General features: G+C 31.8%; 1 protein-coding gene across 1 annotated transcript in view; it reads right to left on the reverse strand.

The window, feature by feature from the left end:
- LOC127717917 (putative ankyrin repeat protein RF_0381) overlaps positions 1 to 17934 on the reverse strand; it is a 183437-nt gene continuing 165503 nt past the window's right edge. Inside the window, exons 10-15 of the mRNA XM_052223783.1 lie at positions 16664 to 16762; positions 15872 to 15970; positions 11437 to 11535; positions 5088 to 5186; positions 1013 to 1111; positions 1 to 128 (exon numbers count right to left, since the gene is read on the reverse strand). Coding sequence (XP_052079743.1) covers positions 18 to 128; positions 1013 to 1111; positions 5088 to 5186; positions 11437 to 11535; positions 15872 to 15970; positions 16664 to 16762 — 606 coding nt within the window. The 3' untranslated portion in view covers positions 1 to 17. The remainder of the gene's footprint in view (positions 129 to 1012; positions 1112 to 5087; positions 5187 to 11436; positions 11536 to 15871; positions 15971 to 16663; positions 16763 to 17934) is intronic.

Below are 17934 nucleotides of genomic sequence, written 5' to 3' on the forward strand. Positions count from 1 at the left end.
TTTTTCAGTGTGATTAATTACTCACTGACCTTGTCCTGTACATTGACATCAACACCAGCGTTAATCAGAAACTTGACGACTTCTGTTTTCTCGTTGAGTGCAGCAAGGTGAAGTACAGTTTTACCATTCTGATTATAAAAATATATAATAATTTTTACCTAACATTGAATGATGAAGGAGACAATTTATGGTTTGACTAAGCTTATTTTTAATACGGTATTCAATATTGGATTTCAACCATTTTGAATAAAAAATGAACTAGTATAAGATCTATATTAGGGGGTATCATCAAGGTCCTGCAAATTAAGAACTCATTGTAATTTGATATTGATATGTAATAAAACATTGAGGAAGTGTTGTCGCAGCCTAGACTTATTTATCATGTTTATGAATATAAATGAGATATCACATGTAAACTTCATTTACCGATTCCGAAAAGTTTGTTTACTCGCAAAGAAATTTAAATGCAGAGACAACTTTCTTGCTATGTATTACACAGCGACACACAAGCTCCCCACCCCGACTACGGACTACGATAATGATATACCGCGGAGTTAAATCAGTGTGAAAAAAAAGAAAACGAAATAGAAAACTTTATCTGTTGGTGCTAAACTCGTGTTTGGTTTGTTTGCCTTTTTCTCTCATTCTGTTCGAGGGTTGGAATTTTCGAGCCTTAAGTACAAATAGTTGCTAATTTCCTGGTCGTAAACTAGTACTTTTATTATAACGAAATAAGTTCCAAAAGCGGTCTGAAACAGTTTTTTTTTACTTTTGACATTTTACTTCAAACAAACGTGTTTTCAATCATGCAATAACACGCACAATATGTGATTGTTTTTTAGATAACAAAAAGTATAATGTTTACATTCATTTAACGAAATTCGGGTCACTTTAGAGAGAGAGAAAAAAACACACGCTAAAGTCGTTTGAATAATCAGACGAAACTCACATGTGATTGATAGTTTATTCTAATTCAGTTTTCAGTTTGATATACATCATATCTATAATTTACCTCGTTCTGAAGATTGATAACTAAACCATTGTCAATAAACAATTGAACTATTTCTGTATAATCGTTAAATGCAGCATTATGCAGTGCGGTCGAACCATCCTTGTTGAGAAATTAAAAAATAATCCATTTATGTAATTAACGTGTTAATAATGTATAATGATAATGTTTATTGCTTATCCTCTTAAATACAAAAAAAAGTATCTTGCAAACATTTAAATAATAAAAATACCGAAATCCTAGGAAAATTCAAAACGGAAAGTCCTTTGCAAAATGTCAAAATCAAAAACTCAAACACATCAAACGAATGGAAAATAACTCTCATATTCCTGATTTGGACAGGCATTTCTTTATGTAAAAAATGGTGGATTAAACCTGGTTTTATAGCTATCTTAATCTCTCACTTGTATGACAGCAACATATAAGTATATTATATTGACAACAATGTGTGTGATAAAACAAACAGACATAATAGGTAAACTGTCAAACATTGGGGTACAGCAGTCCACATTGTGTTATAATCTTAATCACTATAAAAACAAATAACTATTTCAACAAAGAAAAACAAAATGGCATATAGACACCCTTTCCTCGATCTTGATATCTATATCATTAACGGAAAGCTTAATACTAAAATATATGATAAAAGAGATGATTTTTCATTTCCTATCGTTAATTATCCATTTTTAGATGGTGACGTTCCCTTGTCACCATCTTACGGTGTTTATATATCTCAACTTGTACGATTCGCTCGTGTATGTAACAATGTTTTAGATTTTAACGAGAGAAATTTATGTATTACTGAAAAATTATTACACCAGGGTTTTCGATATCACAAACTAGTCAAAACATTTACTAAATTTTATCATCGGTATAAGGACATCATTCGTAAATATAGCTCAACATGCAGACTTCTTATACGTTCAGGTATTTCACATCCAATTTTTTATGGAAATATTCTTTATAAAGCACAAAAATGTCAGTATTCACCTCTGAAACTAACAAAACCTTTAAATTGACTTATCAAGAAGGGATATAGTTACGATACTGTTGTCAGGTCATTAAAGATTGCATATTTTGGCGTTAATATTGATTCACTTATAGGGTCTTTGCATCGGCACTAAACACATTTATTTAAAAACCAGTTGTTGGCATGACACGGGTTATGTTCTTCTCATATATGTTATGATGGTATGATACTAAACCCCTAACGGGAAGGATTGTGCCTGATATTCATATGATGAAGACATAATCTTTCAATCAGTTTAATTGAAGTCTGGAGCTGGCATGTCAGTTAACTGCTAGTAGTCTGTTGTTATTTATGTATTATTGTCATTTGTTTATTTTCTTTGGTTACATCTTCTGACATCAGACTCGGACTTCTCTTGAACTGAATTTTAATGTGCGTATTGTTATGCGTTTACTTTTCTACATTGGCTAGAGGTATAGGGGGAGGGTTGAGATCTCATAAACATGTTTAACCCCGCCGCATTTTTGCGCCTGTCCCAAGTCAGGAGCCTCTAGCCTTTGTTAGTCTTGTATTATTTTTAATTTTAGTTTCTTGTGTACAATTTGGAGTTTAGTATGGCGTTCATTATCACTGAACTAGTATATATATTTGTTTAGGGGCCAGCTGAAAGACGCCTCCGGGTGCGGGAATTTCTCGCTGCATTGAAGACCTGTTGGTGACCTTCTGCTGTTGTCTGTTCTATGGTCGGGTTGTTGTCTCTTTGACACATTCCCCATTTCCATTCTCAATTTTACTCTATGAGCAAAATACATAAGCAAAACTGACAGACAAGAATACTAAAAAGTCCATAGCACAATAGTTCATTTATTTCACTTCCAGATATATTGATGCTTTTCTGTCACCCAATAACCGTTATTATGCATGCTTCCTTAATGGGTCAGTATAAATCAGTATATAGTTAATGTTTTATTATAAATAGAAAGTTATTGTGACTGTATGGTATGCAGAAGCTCATCATTTAATATTGTCTCCTTACACTGAATAAAGTGTGCCTCATATCTTGCTTTAAATCTAAAATTTCACCGACGGTCGGTTGATAGCTAAAAATTTCGAGAAAAAGCATGATTTCATCATCTAAATTGATAACTTTCCATTATCATGTAGCAATAGACCTTCAGCGTCGATATGTATCTCCCAGTTGAAAAAATAGTCTAGGGTTTAAGTTCATTATCACGATTTACTAGATAGAGGGTTAAAGATATGCATCAAGTATTCCAAACAGACAATTTGAAACGAATGTGTATCGTGGTATGTTGTTATTAATACTTCTGTTGTTTTGAATCGGCTACTATCCATTTATGGTCAGTGTGAATCCCTTGATAGATATGATTTCTTATCTTTACATAGTAAACTGCAACATATACCGCATAAGGTCAATGTCTAACTAAAATCAACTGTCTTGTATGAAGTTTGGAAGCTGTTGTATATAATACAATACAGTTGATATTTACGGACATTGCTTTGCTCTAATATTGATTTTATATTGAATTTTACATGAATACAATAACAGGATCACGATGTAGGCGAGGAAAAACATTGTATGAGCCCCTATTAGTGCACATAAGTTTTTGACATCAAATTGACATTGTTCAAAATGCGCATCCGGTGCAGTACAACTGCTTTCGATAATAATGTTGCTTTGTTGAGCATAGAAATTGTTTAGCTGAAGTATAGAAAATGTATTCAAACAAAATGTGTATTATTTACAAATGTTGACATACAACGAAACGATAATAGCCATTTTATCTGTGCTTGATTATCTTTGTGTTCGTTCTTCAAGTAAAGATTAACGTCAAGTTTTAAGATGATCTAATCAAGTTCTTTTATTGCAGTTGTGTACCATTACTTTATTGACTCAAAGTCAATATTCGTACCTCCCTTTTCATAGATATAAAGTTTGTTAGTGGAAGTATGCTCTTGTTAAATATAGTTAATATGAAAGTAATATTTGCATTACGAAAACATTATACAACATTATCATGACTATTTTACATATCGGTAAACGTGTCTATTAAGGGTTTATATTCTTTGAAAATATGCCTTCGAAATTATGCTGAACGATTTTGGCGTGATATCAAAACGAAATTAAAGTAAATCTAGCTGTGCAAATATATAAAAGAACAATACCAATGATTAAACAACTTGAAATCAACTATCTTTTTTCACAAATCTTCGAGATGAACTACTTGATCCCTTGTTAGAACTGTTTTATGCGAAAACATTATTTAGTTGAATAGTTATTCAAATGAAAGGTCACAATCTCCAGCTAGTTTAACTTGGTTGCCTTGTTGGATCTGTGAAATTCATGTGATAAACAGAGTCGCTTTTTTCCAAAGTATATTTGCTTATTTCCTTGTAGTCTCTTGTACTATCATCTTCTCAACTGGGACCCAATTGGACAGTGGTATTATAACAGCATTGATTTTAAGCTAGACATCAACGAATAGAATTTGAAAATATTTTTTACTCGTTCGATAACTCAATTTCATTGATATTATAAATTGACATGGCAAAAGATCACCAACCATATTTGATAATTATGTTTAAAAAGTCTGACTGACAAAGGTGGCCGTTTATACTTCGTTAAGGACATCACTTGATAACTGCACACTTGATGATGCATGTATGACACGACACAAGTGTGTATTGCACTTTGAAACTTAATGTTTGGTGAAGAAAGGACGTACTTGTTTCACTGTCCGACCCTTTTAGGTTTTATTAGATCTTAAAAGTTCATGGTAGGTCTTAAGTGTTCAATTGGACGTCCAGCGTCATTGCATAGACATTAAATGAAATATACACTTGATACATTTTGCGCATCTAAGGTGCTTTTCTGCATTTACCTTCATCTGAAACTCTAAAACCTTAAGCTTTGAAGGCCAGGGATTAGTAAATACGGTTCAACGCACGTTAGAAGCTTTATCATCAAACATATAGCCAATTTTATCATTTTCGAAAAGCACATATGGTGCAGTAAAATTAGTAACTGTCATGTCAGACTTTGACATGTGATTGGTTATTTTTCAGTGTAATTGATCACCCACTGACCTGTTCCTGTAAATTGACATCAATACCAGCCTTAATCAGCAACTTGACGACTTCTGTTTTCTCATTAAGTGCAGCAATGTGAAGAGCAGTTTTACCATTCTGATTATAAAAAAGCATATACCAATTTTAACCTAATATTGAATGATAAAGGAAACAGTTTATGGTTGGACTAAGCTTATTTTTAACCCGGTAGTCGATATCTGATTTCAACCATTTTGAATAAAGAATATACTAGTATTAGATCTATATTAGAGGGTATCATCAAGGTCCTGCAAATTAAGAGTTGACACATTGTAATTTGACATTTATACATGTTATATGTAATAAAACATTGACGAAATGTTGTAGCAGCCTAGACTTTATTTATGAATATAAAAGAGATTACACATGTTAACCTCATTTACCTTTTAATCCGAATATTAAAAGTGTTACACTTCAAAATGTTTACGGACGCCAAATTCGTAGCCATAATCCGTACAATTGCATTGACACTATTTAGTGTTTTTTTTTTGTTTTTTTTTGCTTTTATAGGCATAATTAAAGTTAAATTGTATAAACTGATATTATATATTGATTAATATGCCCCAATTGCTTGATGGGTAGATGTTCATGATTTTTACAGTTCTGCATGTCGTATTCATTTGTGACTTAATTGTTAATTTTTCCAACGCACTGCTTTTCTGTTTTGTATTCCAACCAATTAAATAAAAGTATGAATTATATTAGCTAGTTAATTCCTTGTTTCTTATTCAAACTTGACATCATAGGCTTATTCGCATATGGCTCAATACCTGTTTTGTTCAAACTATATGGTAAATTAAAACAACGTTGAAAATATATTTACGACACATGGCAGTATTTGTCAGGCAAGAAAATATTTATGGCAATATATAGGTCCATAAACCATGTAAAGGCATGCAGGCAGTTGGCCTCATCTTGCGGGTCGACCAACACAAATAATGAAAAAAGCCATTAAAACAAAATAAAAGAAACATAGACTACCCTATGAGTTAGAATATTGTTTCTAAATAACTTTTCCATCTGTTTTCCTCCTAAATGTCAAAAGACAACCGGACGGTTTCTGAGCAGAACAATGTTCTTCGTATTTATACACCAATATGGAGTTATTTCCTTTCAGAACGATATTAGGTCTTTTTTAGGATACAACCCGGACTATAGTTTCGATGAAAAGTGCCAGGTCATTATTTATCCCAATCATAATACAAACTTCAGTTTGTGAAAACATCCTTTGATAGTAATCGAGTGTTGTTGCTTATTGGAGATTTTCTATACAATTGTCCGTCTTAAATATTCCTTAACGGTTTTAGGCAGAAACAAATAACCCTTTACTCCATTAATAAGTTTGAAATACTAGTTCCAGAACACGTTTTTACGCACAATTGTATGAGATAAAATTATAGAATATTCTATCCTAATTCTCAATTTTTTAAGAAAGACTGTATTGTCAAGTAAAAAAAAGAGAACAAGCTCCTTTAAAACTGTTGAAGAAAATGCTTTTTCACCGAACAAATGTAATTAAACCAGTGAAAAAACATACCGCCCCTTTTATTAAATAAATATAATAAATTACTTACCAAGTAACTTTTTTTTCATATATCAAAACAATTGTTTTATTTCTTGCTTCATGCAATAACAGTTAAATTGAAAAAAACAATCAAATTGGACAGTAATAACTAACATTATATATTTTATTTCACCATATAATTTAGCCGTTGTGTGTTGTTATACATAAACACACGAGAAAAGAATATCCTATTTCAATGTGATAGGTAAAATAAGATGCAATTTTCTACAAATCTTTGCAAAAAATAATGATGTTTGACGGAAAGGGAGTCAGGTAATGCATATGTTAAGGTTTTTCATGTCGTATTACACACCTCAGTGTGTCAGAATTGCCCCCAAAAAAGATCTCCTGACAACCCATCAGTGTGTTATACAAGAAGACCTTGTAAACATTTTTTTGGAAAAGCACGAAGAGGATTGTATCGTTCACTAGAGGAATGGTAGGAATGTTCAAATTACAAATTCGTATACAACAACTTGACGAAATAAACGTCAATATAGGGTCATGTATATACACAGATAATAACCAGGATGAGAGTACTCCCCATTGACCTGCTAACTGAGATATGAAGACAATGTCACAAGTAACTCCAATATATTGTACATGTGCACTTGTAGATTTGTCATACATGAACAGAATGTCCCATAGTTTGCCGGTTACACCAAATTCTATCAATTTGAGAAAAAAATCCGTCATGCCAGATTTAATCAGCCGCCTTTTCCTTATCTAGAAAACCAACAGAAATTTTATATACTCGTTGAGTGCATATAGAGCGGGAAAAGTCCCTTGTTCAGGTACAAAACCAAACTTTATCTGTTCGAAATACTCTTGTCCTTGATTTTCCCTTATATAACAGAATTAGTATTCCATGTCAATATATTAACAGTACATATTCGAATCTAAGTATCAAATTAGATATACAACAAATCCATTTCAACAAAGTTTTGCCGCCGTATAGTGTTCGTTGCATTGATTGTCCGGTCCTGGCGGCTTACTACATTTCAAGGTTTTCATTAGATCACATATTTCATCTTCAGTGTAGGGCACATCTAGAAAGAATCTAACGACTTGCTTGATTGACTGCTGTATTTAAGAGTTGCTTTCTGTAACTTCACGATAAAATGACTGCTCAAAATAGTCATGTTCTTATTTTACAAATTTCAAAACAAATATGCAAAGTGGCAATCAAAACCATAATGAAGTTTATATACTGATGGAAAACACTATCATATTTAACTTCGTGATTCCCGACAGGATATACTTTAAGCCCATCAGTAAAAATAAAAACAACACATTATAAATTTCATGTGTCCGAAGCGTAATTTACATATCTGTACACACACTGACAGGTATGTACTGTTTATACATAACCAGGACAGATAGCACTCCGAAATATTATAATGTATTACGGCTCTTTTGAAGAAGAAAAAAAAAACAGATGTATAACGGGTGTGGTGGCCAAACAAAAAACAAACGAATATATAACCGGTGTTCTGGATTAAAACGAACCAACGAACCCACGTAAAGCGGATGTTATGGAACACACAAACATACACTAAAACGCAATATCTGCTAGGTATATCATTAAATTGGAGCTATACAGTATCATTGCACACATGTGTTACGTCAACAAACGTTTTACGTATTTTTACATACATAATTGAAATGTTTCATACATGCATTTTTGCATGCGTGGTCCTGAACATGCGTTTTACGTGTGGTTTATAACATACGTAAGACGCCTGTTTACCACATGCACAATGGGTATATAAATCATGCTGTGTACATATATAAATATACAGTGTGTGTGTGTGTGTGTGTGTGTCTTCATTGTACATGTTACAGCAGAACGGATGTTTCCTCATTTCAGTGTCCTGATGATAGCCTGTTATTTGTTTTATCAATGCAAATTCACCTATATGATGTTATAAATGAATTGTTACTCGTGCTTGAGAAGTATTCTCTCATGAATTTCCAATTATGTCGTATTCAATACTGAATTAGAAACTATTGTGTGAACTACTTCATTTTTTACCGTCTGTCTTGTTTTTTTTAACAAGAAGATACATTAGAAGTATTTCTTCCTTGTCAAATACTTTGACAAATATAATGATATGCCCCATGTTTGACTGAATCAATATATAACGGTTGTTGTGTTTAACAATGATACGGTTTGTTGAATTCTTTTGACTCTGTATCGTCTCTAGCTTGTTATTACTACCATGCATTTATTTTCGCCAACGTACATATTATATACTGTATTATGGAAATCTAGCTGACTGGCTGTCTCGAATCAGCTAGGTTTTATTTTTTTTTTATTTTTCACGGAAGAACAGTAATTAAACATTGTTTCTTTGCTGTGTGTTTTCCCTATTTTGTGAAGGGAATTGCAACACGCCATAACATTTCCATTCATAAAAATAAATGCAGAAAGATATCAATACAGTATCGGTAAATAACATAGTAACATCAGAACAAAAGCTACACAAATACGATTATAAAAGATACAATACTTCCCATAATCCATAACTTAATTTTACTTTGTCCATCCTATCATTTTAGAACAATAGAACATCGTGTTTTTGTATTTTTCTAAACCAACATCACCGTGTAATTATTAGGTGGATTAGACCTGGGATTAAGTTTATGTGTTTAACCCACGAACTAGACAGCGAGTTTAGTCTACGTATGTTAAGCATGGGTTCTACGTGTGGTCTATACTCTGTATGAACCTATTGACATCAAAATAATTACATTGACATTTTTATTTTAAGAATGAAATACTGTAAATTCTGAAATTATTGCGATGTTTTTATTCTTGCGAAAAATGCGACAGGGTTATAATCGCAATAATTTAAACTCGCATTTTGAAATTTTTTATATGAATTAAACAGGATTTTTCTCAATATCGCAAAAATTTAAATCGCATTTTAGTCTAAAATGACAAAATCGCAATAATAAATGCACGCAATAATTTCTGAATTTACAGTAGTAGGAAGAATTATTACTTTGTCCCAAATACGCCAATAAAAACTTGCCAGGACGATACCGAAATTCAGTCCTTTCTGCAAAATGTTTAATGCAACAGTGTGTTACAGATTTATCAAGTAATTTACATGAGTAGAAATGATATGGGGTATCCATCTATGACACAAATTCAGTTTGTGCACAGCAAAAAATCACAAAAAGCGAAGGAACAGCGCTTTTATTGCTGCCCTTCGTCTCAAAGCCACAAAGAGGCCTTCAACAAGGAGAAAAAAAAACTCTAACCTCACTGCAAGTTTAAGACGGCCCTAGACGATATTCTGAAGGATAGTTTTAATATCCTATATGAGAATAACTTTATCGAAAAGATATTTTTGAAATATTACGGGATATCAAAATATCCTATAGGATGTTCATTTGATACAAACATTTTTAAAAGATAGATTATATCAAAATTCAAATATCCAAAGTATTCATTGTCTGACCGTAAACACGTTCCACTATCATCCGGTAACGAGTTGAATACTGTTGATTTAGGAATTTTTAAATTAGTTATTGCTTTTTTACCTCGTTTTTAAATGTAAATACAGAAGAAAATTCCATGAACTATATCTTCATCTATGTGCTTTCACTTTGTTTTTATACAATGCCATTGGCAATGTTGTGTCACCAACTATGCTGCATGACGTCAGAGGAGTGAACTTGTCGTTTTTTTTTTCCTCTACAAAATTACAGTATACTACTGCAAGCACTATTGTGAATTTTAGCCTAAAGTAAATATTGATGAAAATCAGAAACGACCCTATCGCATATTTTATAATATTGGTTCTACTCATAGGACCAAACTTCAAAAGAACAAATTATGCAACATTGTGACTTATGTACATCTCATGTTCAAACATTTTCAAACATTGAATACGTTTCAATTACCGGTAAAATTTTGTAATACTCTATAATTTATATTTTCTCTTTCCCGTTAGATTTTGTATTGTTCTAAATAACCTAAGTTTATCCCATAATAGTTTTGTTTTCTAAAAGAAATGTTATCGGGAAGAAATTGCGACAGGAATTCCATTTCTTTAATATTTACTATTGTTATAGGAGAACATGTATCTCATAAGATTGCTAAATGCTATAGGAGAAAAAAAAATCTGCAGGATGGTTTGAAATAACCTATATGAGTAGAGCTGTATCCAATAAATATTTTTGAAACCCTAACGGATATTGAAATATTATATAGGGTTGTATTTCTTGTTTTACCTGTTGCACCAAACCCCGTTGATTGTTAAAAATATATGTTTGTCACCTATTCACTTTACAAGGACAATCATGTTTGCCAAATTGGGCTGACCTACCTTAAACAAAATGGTGGCTTGGATTGGCACTCAGAATAAGTGCAAATTAATTCGAGGAACTGCTTCACACCAAATCACTATAAGAAAGGAATTTAGAGTGATATCGCTGCATGGAACTTGCAATCATGTTAGATACAAAAAGAATCACATCGACCTATATGCTAACTACACTAACGTGCTTGTTATATGTGCTGTTCATTCAATATCATATGTAAACACGTGTAGGTGGTAACATATAGGCAAACGTCTTACATTTAAAAAAAAAAAGCATAATTAGAAAATAAAACAGACTTCACTTATGCAAACATATGGCAATTGGTTGGTAACATATTCTGTAGTCTACAGGGTTTGACACGCAATAGCTTCATATTTGACCGATCGCCAATCTTTTAGTTAGTTAGTTTATATCCAATCTACAACTTACCTTGTCCTGCACATTGATATTAATACCCTTGTCAATAAGCCAGTGCAAAATAACTGTATTCCCTTTACATACAGCGTCAAACAGTATATTCGAACCATCCTTCATAGAAACAAAACATGTCGCAGTTATTAAATAACGTGGTTAGATATATATGAGAACAAAAGTTAATTTGAAGTAACTACGTAATGTTGTCTTGTACCTCTGTTCTTTTGACTCAAAGTTATTATTTAAACAAATAGAATTATTAAGCAAAGAAACACAGCTCCTATAGGTGTCATTTTGTTTCCTGTAGTGTATGTTAATTTTCTTAATTGCAGTTACATTTGTCATAAACGTCGCACATTTTAATTATCGTTACGATTTTCATTGTTTAAACGCACAAACTGGTTATGTAAGCATAACTTATCTAACTATCTTAATTGTATCAGTTATTTTTCCATGACATAAAATCATACAGTAATAGTGCAGGTATCGATATTTTTTTCTGTTACATTCATCAACAAATCTATCAAATTATGTTGCTGGTCTTGGTTCGATACCTATTCTTATATATTTTATAATTAAAATGAATCATTTAACAAAAAAGTAAATTTGGTGAATTCCATATTTGGCCTCGAATAATACATTTTTTTTTGTCAGTCTATTGTCTTCAGATACAAAATGTTTCAAGTTGATGAAAGTGAATTATAACTTTTTTTATCAATTGTTTTATTACATAGCGTTTATATTTATCACCAAACAATAGAAATTTTGATGAAAGCTTGATTTGAATCAAAATTAAGCCAATGAAACAAGGAGCGGAAGCTTTAAAAAACATAATATTCAAGTCCGATTTGCAATCGGTTATACCAATCATACTGTTGAAATATCTGTTTTGTCGAGGCATGTGCTGTACATGCTTTATATATCTAGTCCTCAAAATCAATGCAAGTGTAACAGATTTCATTGAAATGCCGTGGGAAACCAAAATTTGTGCTATTTGTCAGGTCATGAATAAAACATATTAATTTTCAACATTATTAGTTATCTTGGTGTAATCAGGGGTGTACAGAATTTTCAACACCGGTGTAAAATCCCGTACACCCCTGAGTACACCAAGATAACGAATTTATTTCTTATGAATCGTTCCTTTACTCCTTTTTAAACCGGGATGTAAAATTTAAAAATGCTAATGATGAATTTCCAGTGCAACATTTTTTCAACACCGATGATGCTGCGCATTGTCAAATATTTTTTTTTTTTTATTTTTCTTTATTTTCAGGAAATTTGGTAATTTTTTTATGTTTTTTTAATTTTTGGGATAAAAAACATTTTTAATTTTTTTTAATTTTTTTTAATTTTTAAATTTTATTTTTTGCCCCCAAATCATTTTTTTTTTTTTTAATTTTACCATTTTTTAATTTTTTTTTTCCATTTTTGCAAATTATATTTTTTTCTTCTAAATTTTGGCAAATATCTTATTTTTTAAAATTTTTGGCAAACTTTTATTTATCCCAGGGTGAACAAGGGTGGAGTGGGTAATAAACCATTCAGATTGCAGGATTTTTGCTGCATAAGAAATAAAAAGATTTATTTCCTGTCAATGTTTGAGCTTTAATATTAGTCAATAAATCCGTATTTTAAGTTTTGGCTGAGAATAAGGACTTTATTAAAGCCTTATAGAACCCACTCATTAAAAAAAAATATATACATACTTTCGTCATTCATACAAACAAACTAACATTTTTGAAAACAATCACTGACACTATTATCATCAAGATGCTTGATATTTATTGACAAAATATTTGTCGCGTTTGGATGATTTTTTTGGATGTATGTCAACAAATCATTGAACCAACTGTGTATCTTATTATAGGTTCTTGTCGACCTAAAAAAAAATCAAAGTTTGATGACTATGTCGAACGCACTTATCCCATTGAACTTGAAATGAAGGATAACATACATACAATCTACGTCTTATCTTGACTTATATTTAAACATTGACAATTGGGGTCGGTTGAGAACCAAACTGTACGACAAAAAGCCTGATTTCAACTTCCCAATTGAATGTAGCAACAGTCCAGCAGTGCCGGTATATATCTCCCAGTTGATGCGATAGTCCAGTGCTAGCGTTTCCTATCAGTATTTTATTTATATAGGATTACTGTTTACCAAGAAGCATAAACATCAAAAGTTACAAATGGTTAAGCGGAAGAAATCCTTTACACAATTTACGGACGCCATCTGTGTCACATTTGACTAGGGATATGTTCACTTATCGTAACGAAAATTCAGTCCCCATCTTTTCGATTATGCCTAGCTTTTATGTTACTTATGGATCGTTTGTTATTGTGGTAAAGTTTGTCCTTTTAATTATTTTATTTTTTATTTTTGACAATTATAATTTTTGTTTAATTGGATTTTTTAGTGTTGATGCTCCCTTGGGATCGTCTCTCTTTTTTATACTATATAATTGTGTGTGACAGTCCTATAGTAATTTGAAAAATCCTATTGAATATTGAAATATCTTAAAAGATTATCTATTTTTACATGCAGGCAATTGACAAGGTGTTTTGTCATGTATTACATCTACCATGACCGACATGTTTGGCAAATTTAGTTGAACTACCTAAACAAAATTGTGTCTTGGGAAAAGAGCAAATCAAACTCACCATAACAAATACACATTCTAACTTATATTGATGCATGGATCTTAAAATTATGTAACGTACAAAAAGGCAAAATTGACCTCTTTTCTACCATTTCTCTAACGTGCATATACTATTTTACATACATGTAACACCATATGTGGGTGGTTAAATATTGACAAGCACATAAAAAATAAATAACAAAAAATACAGAACTCCAAGGAAAATACAAAACCGAAAGTCCTTTATTAAACGAAAATATCAAAAGCTCAATCACATCAAACGAATGGAAAACAACTGTCATATACCTGATTTGGTACAGGCATTTCCTTATGCAGAAAATGGTGGATTAAACCTGGTTTTATAGCTAGCATTTACTCTCAATTGTATGACAGTCGCATATAATTCCTTTATATTGACAACGATGTGTTAGCAAAACAAACAGACATATTAGGTAAACATGTCAACATTGGGGTACAGCAGTCAACTTTGTGTTATAATCTTAATCACTATAAAAATAAACAACTATGGCAACAACAAAAAAAACAAAACGGCATATAGACATTCTATAGTCAAAGCACAAAAGCAAAAATGAAACACAAGAATAAAAAAATATCACAAAAACACAATGGCGGAATGTATAAATACCGAGCCACGCCAAAAGAATATTACCAAAAACGGATAAAAGAACAAAGGTTAAAAATATACATAAATACTTTATACATCCACTATAACACGCAATTAAGATGCTAACAGTATCTAACATCTATATTTCAAGACCATCATGTATTGTTTGTGAAGTTGATACGGAATATTTATCAACATGGTCTGGTTTTTACCGATGAACTTTAAAAAAAAAAGGACAGATAAAGGCAACAGTAGTATACCGCTGTTCTTTGACATAACCCTGGTTCATCAACTTTCTGTTCAGACGCTGGTGACGCTTTATAAAGTCTAAGAAGGAGCTGCAAGCTCTTGAATACCTAACAAGTTGGGAAATATGTATCCCATATGCAGGTGAAGTTGGTATAATTATTGCTGCTAAGGTGGGCGAAATTTATAATTAAAAATTAAAATCGTCTTGTTTGTCATAGATGCTGGTACTGAGATTACCGCTTATGTCGAATTCGAGGTATAAGTATAAAAATAAGTCGGAAGAAGCAGTGCCTGTTTTTCTTTAAATTCTAGTTCTGGAGGATATAGTAACGGAATCCGATCAAAAAAGTTTGGATTTTTAATGGAAAGAACATCATCAGTATATCTTAATGTGAAATTAAATGATCTGGCTTCTTTGGTCTTCCTGTTTTTGACAAGTGTCTGAAGGAACTCCGACTCATATGAAAATAATAAAAGGTTGGCAAGTAGAGGCGCACAGTTCGTTCCCAAAGGAATTACGAGAATTTGTTGAAAATGTATATCTCCAAATTCAACAAATGTGCTCCTCTCTATACGTTTTTATAAATGAAACATATTAAGAACAGTAAGAATAAACAGACTTTGGATTTACATACATATAGCAAATTCCTGATTGGAACAACAATTGGTTTACATTTTGAAATACTGTCTAACATTGGTAACACTTGTATGCTATTTGTTGTTACTTTACAGCAAAAAAAACAAAAAAACAAGAGAAGTGACATCAATTACCAGACAATAGTTTTTAATGCTCCTTTATAATATAACATTCGTGAATTAAGTAAACGCTGGGTTGGCATTGACCTGCACTCTGCACTGTTTGCCACGGAAGTTATGTATATTCTCATTTTAATTCAGTTTTTCGTTTGTTATATTTCAAATCTATAACTTACCTTGGTCTGAAAATTGATCTCAATTCGATTGGCAATAAGTAAATGGACAATTTCTGTATGTCCTCCATCTGCAGCACTATGAAGTGCAGTAGAACCATCCTTAATATAGAAACAGTAACGACATTATCGTGTTAGATGAAATTGATAACCTGCTGTTTTAAATTTTACAGCATTGGATCGATACCTTTCCTGGTGGACTATCAGTCCCGAGAGAATAATCAGTACGTCGGTACTGACATGATTTATAACAAACCATTGTTGAATATATCCTTAATAGATAAAACATGTTAAAGGAATACCAATATATATGATTAAGTCTGCCTCATATCTTGACTTATATTTAGAAATAAACCATAATTGTCTGTTTTAAACAAAACTTTAATACAAATGGCATGCATTCTGCTTCCCAATTGTAAACTTTCAATTTCTCAGAATAAACAAACTTGGGATATACATACATATGGCAAATTCCTAATAGGAAATTCGTCGTTTCATCAACAATTGGTTTACATATTGAAATACCGTGTATGAAACCATTATAGGGCACAAAAGTTGTTGACATGAAATTGACCTCACACAAAATGCGCATCCGGTGCAATGCAATTGCTTCCGTTTAAAATTATCTTCCTCAAGTTTCCTTGTCCGACCCTTTTAGGATTTAAAAGATGTTTACAGTTTCCTCATGTTTTAAACATTCAATGAGGTGTCCATCATCATTGGTGCAGAAAAATTGTCATTGCAGAAATTGACATGTGACTGATAATTGTTGGATTTGGTTTATCACATACTGACCATTTCAAGTAAATTGACATCAATACCAGCGTCGATTAGTAACTTGACGATTTCTGTTTTACCGTTCAATGCAGCAATGTGAAGTGCTGTTGTACCGTTCTGGATAGAAAAAAAAACATTTAAGCTTTACATTGACTGATAAATGAGGCAACTTAAAAGCAAGTAAAACAAAGTAGGGTTGCACTAAGCTTATATTGAACCCGGTAGCCAATATCAGATTTCAATCAGGAATAAACAATACTACATTCTACATAGATATTTTGATAGAATGCATCACACATTCAGACTAACAAACAAATATAAACTATACCTTGAAATTACGTAATGACATAACTAGTTTTTGTTTTTATTTGAATTCAGATTTGTCTTTTGTATCTATCAAAAATAGGAAAATACTTGAATTATACATACTAATTCTAGAACACTTATAACATAAGATACGCGAAATATCAAAAAGTCATTTGAACACCAAAATAAAACGAAAACATTGCAATATACATGGCAACACGTTTGAATATAGAATATATTATATCTATATTAAAGGGGATTATCAAGATGCTGCAAATTAGGAGTTTACACATTGTTATGTGATATTTATCTGTATGAAAACATTGACAAAGTGTTATTGCAGCCTAGACTAATTCTTGAATGTATAACAGAGGTTTGACAGGGCAAATTTCTTTACCTTAAAATCCGAGAATTAAAAGTATGACACCTCGAAAGTTTGACGGGATGCCAAGTGTCGTAGCCATAAGCCCTACAGTCGTTTTGGCACTATATAACGCTTTATTTTGCTTTTATATGTCAAAATAATTGAAAATTGACTATATGCATAATATTATTAATTTGAAGGTTCAGGAAGATCTAGCCAATGCTCTGGGCTCTTTTACCTGAATTTTCGACGATTTTAATTGAATTTGATTTAAACATATTTTCTTCATTAAGATATGAAAAGGATTGAGCAACAGGCACAGCCTATACAAGCTCTCTCAATATTACATGTACAAGGTATAAATCAAATATTAACAGTGAAACTTTTGTTTTAATGTCATTTGTTATGTACATGCTTGAGGCTACGTATATACGTTAAATTCGGAAGAAGTACTTACTTTACAGATGTTATCTTGCCTATTAATGTTATTTTTTTCTTTGCCCAGTCTGATGTTATTTCCTCACAGTGTTTTAAGTTGTTATTTTTGTCCGTATTAAATAAAGGCAACAGTAGTATACCGGTGTTCAAAAGTCATAAATCGATTGAGAGAAAACAAATC

Source organism: Mytilus californianus, unplaced genomic scaffold, assembly GCF_021869535.1.
Source record: "Mytilus californianus isolate M0D057914Y unplaced genomic scaffold, xbMytCali1.0.p SCAF_10, whole genome shotgun sequence".
Classification (NCBI taxonomy): domain Eukaryota; kingdom Metazoa; phylum Mollusca; class Bivalvia; order Mytilida; family Mytilidae; genus Mytilus; species Mytilus californianus.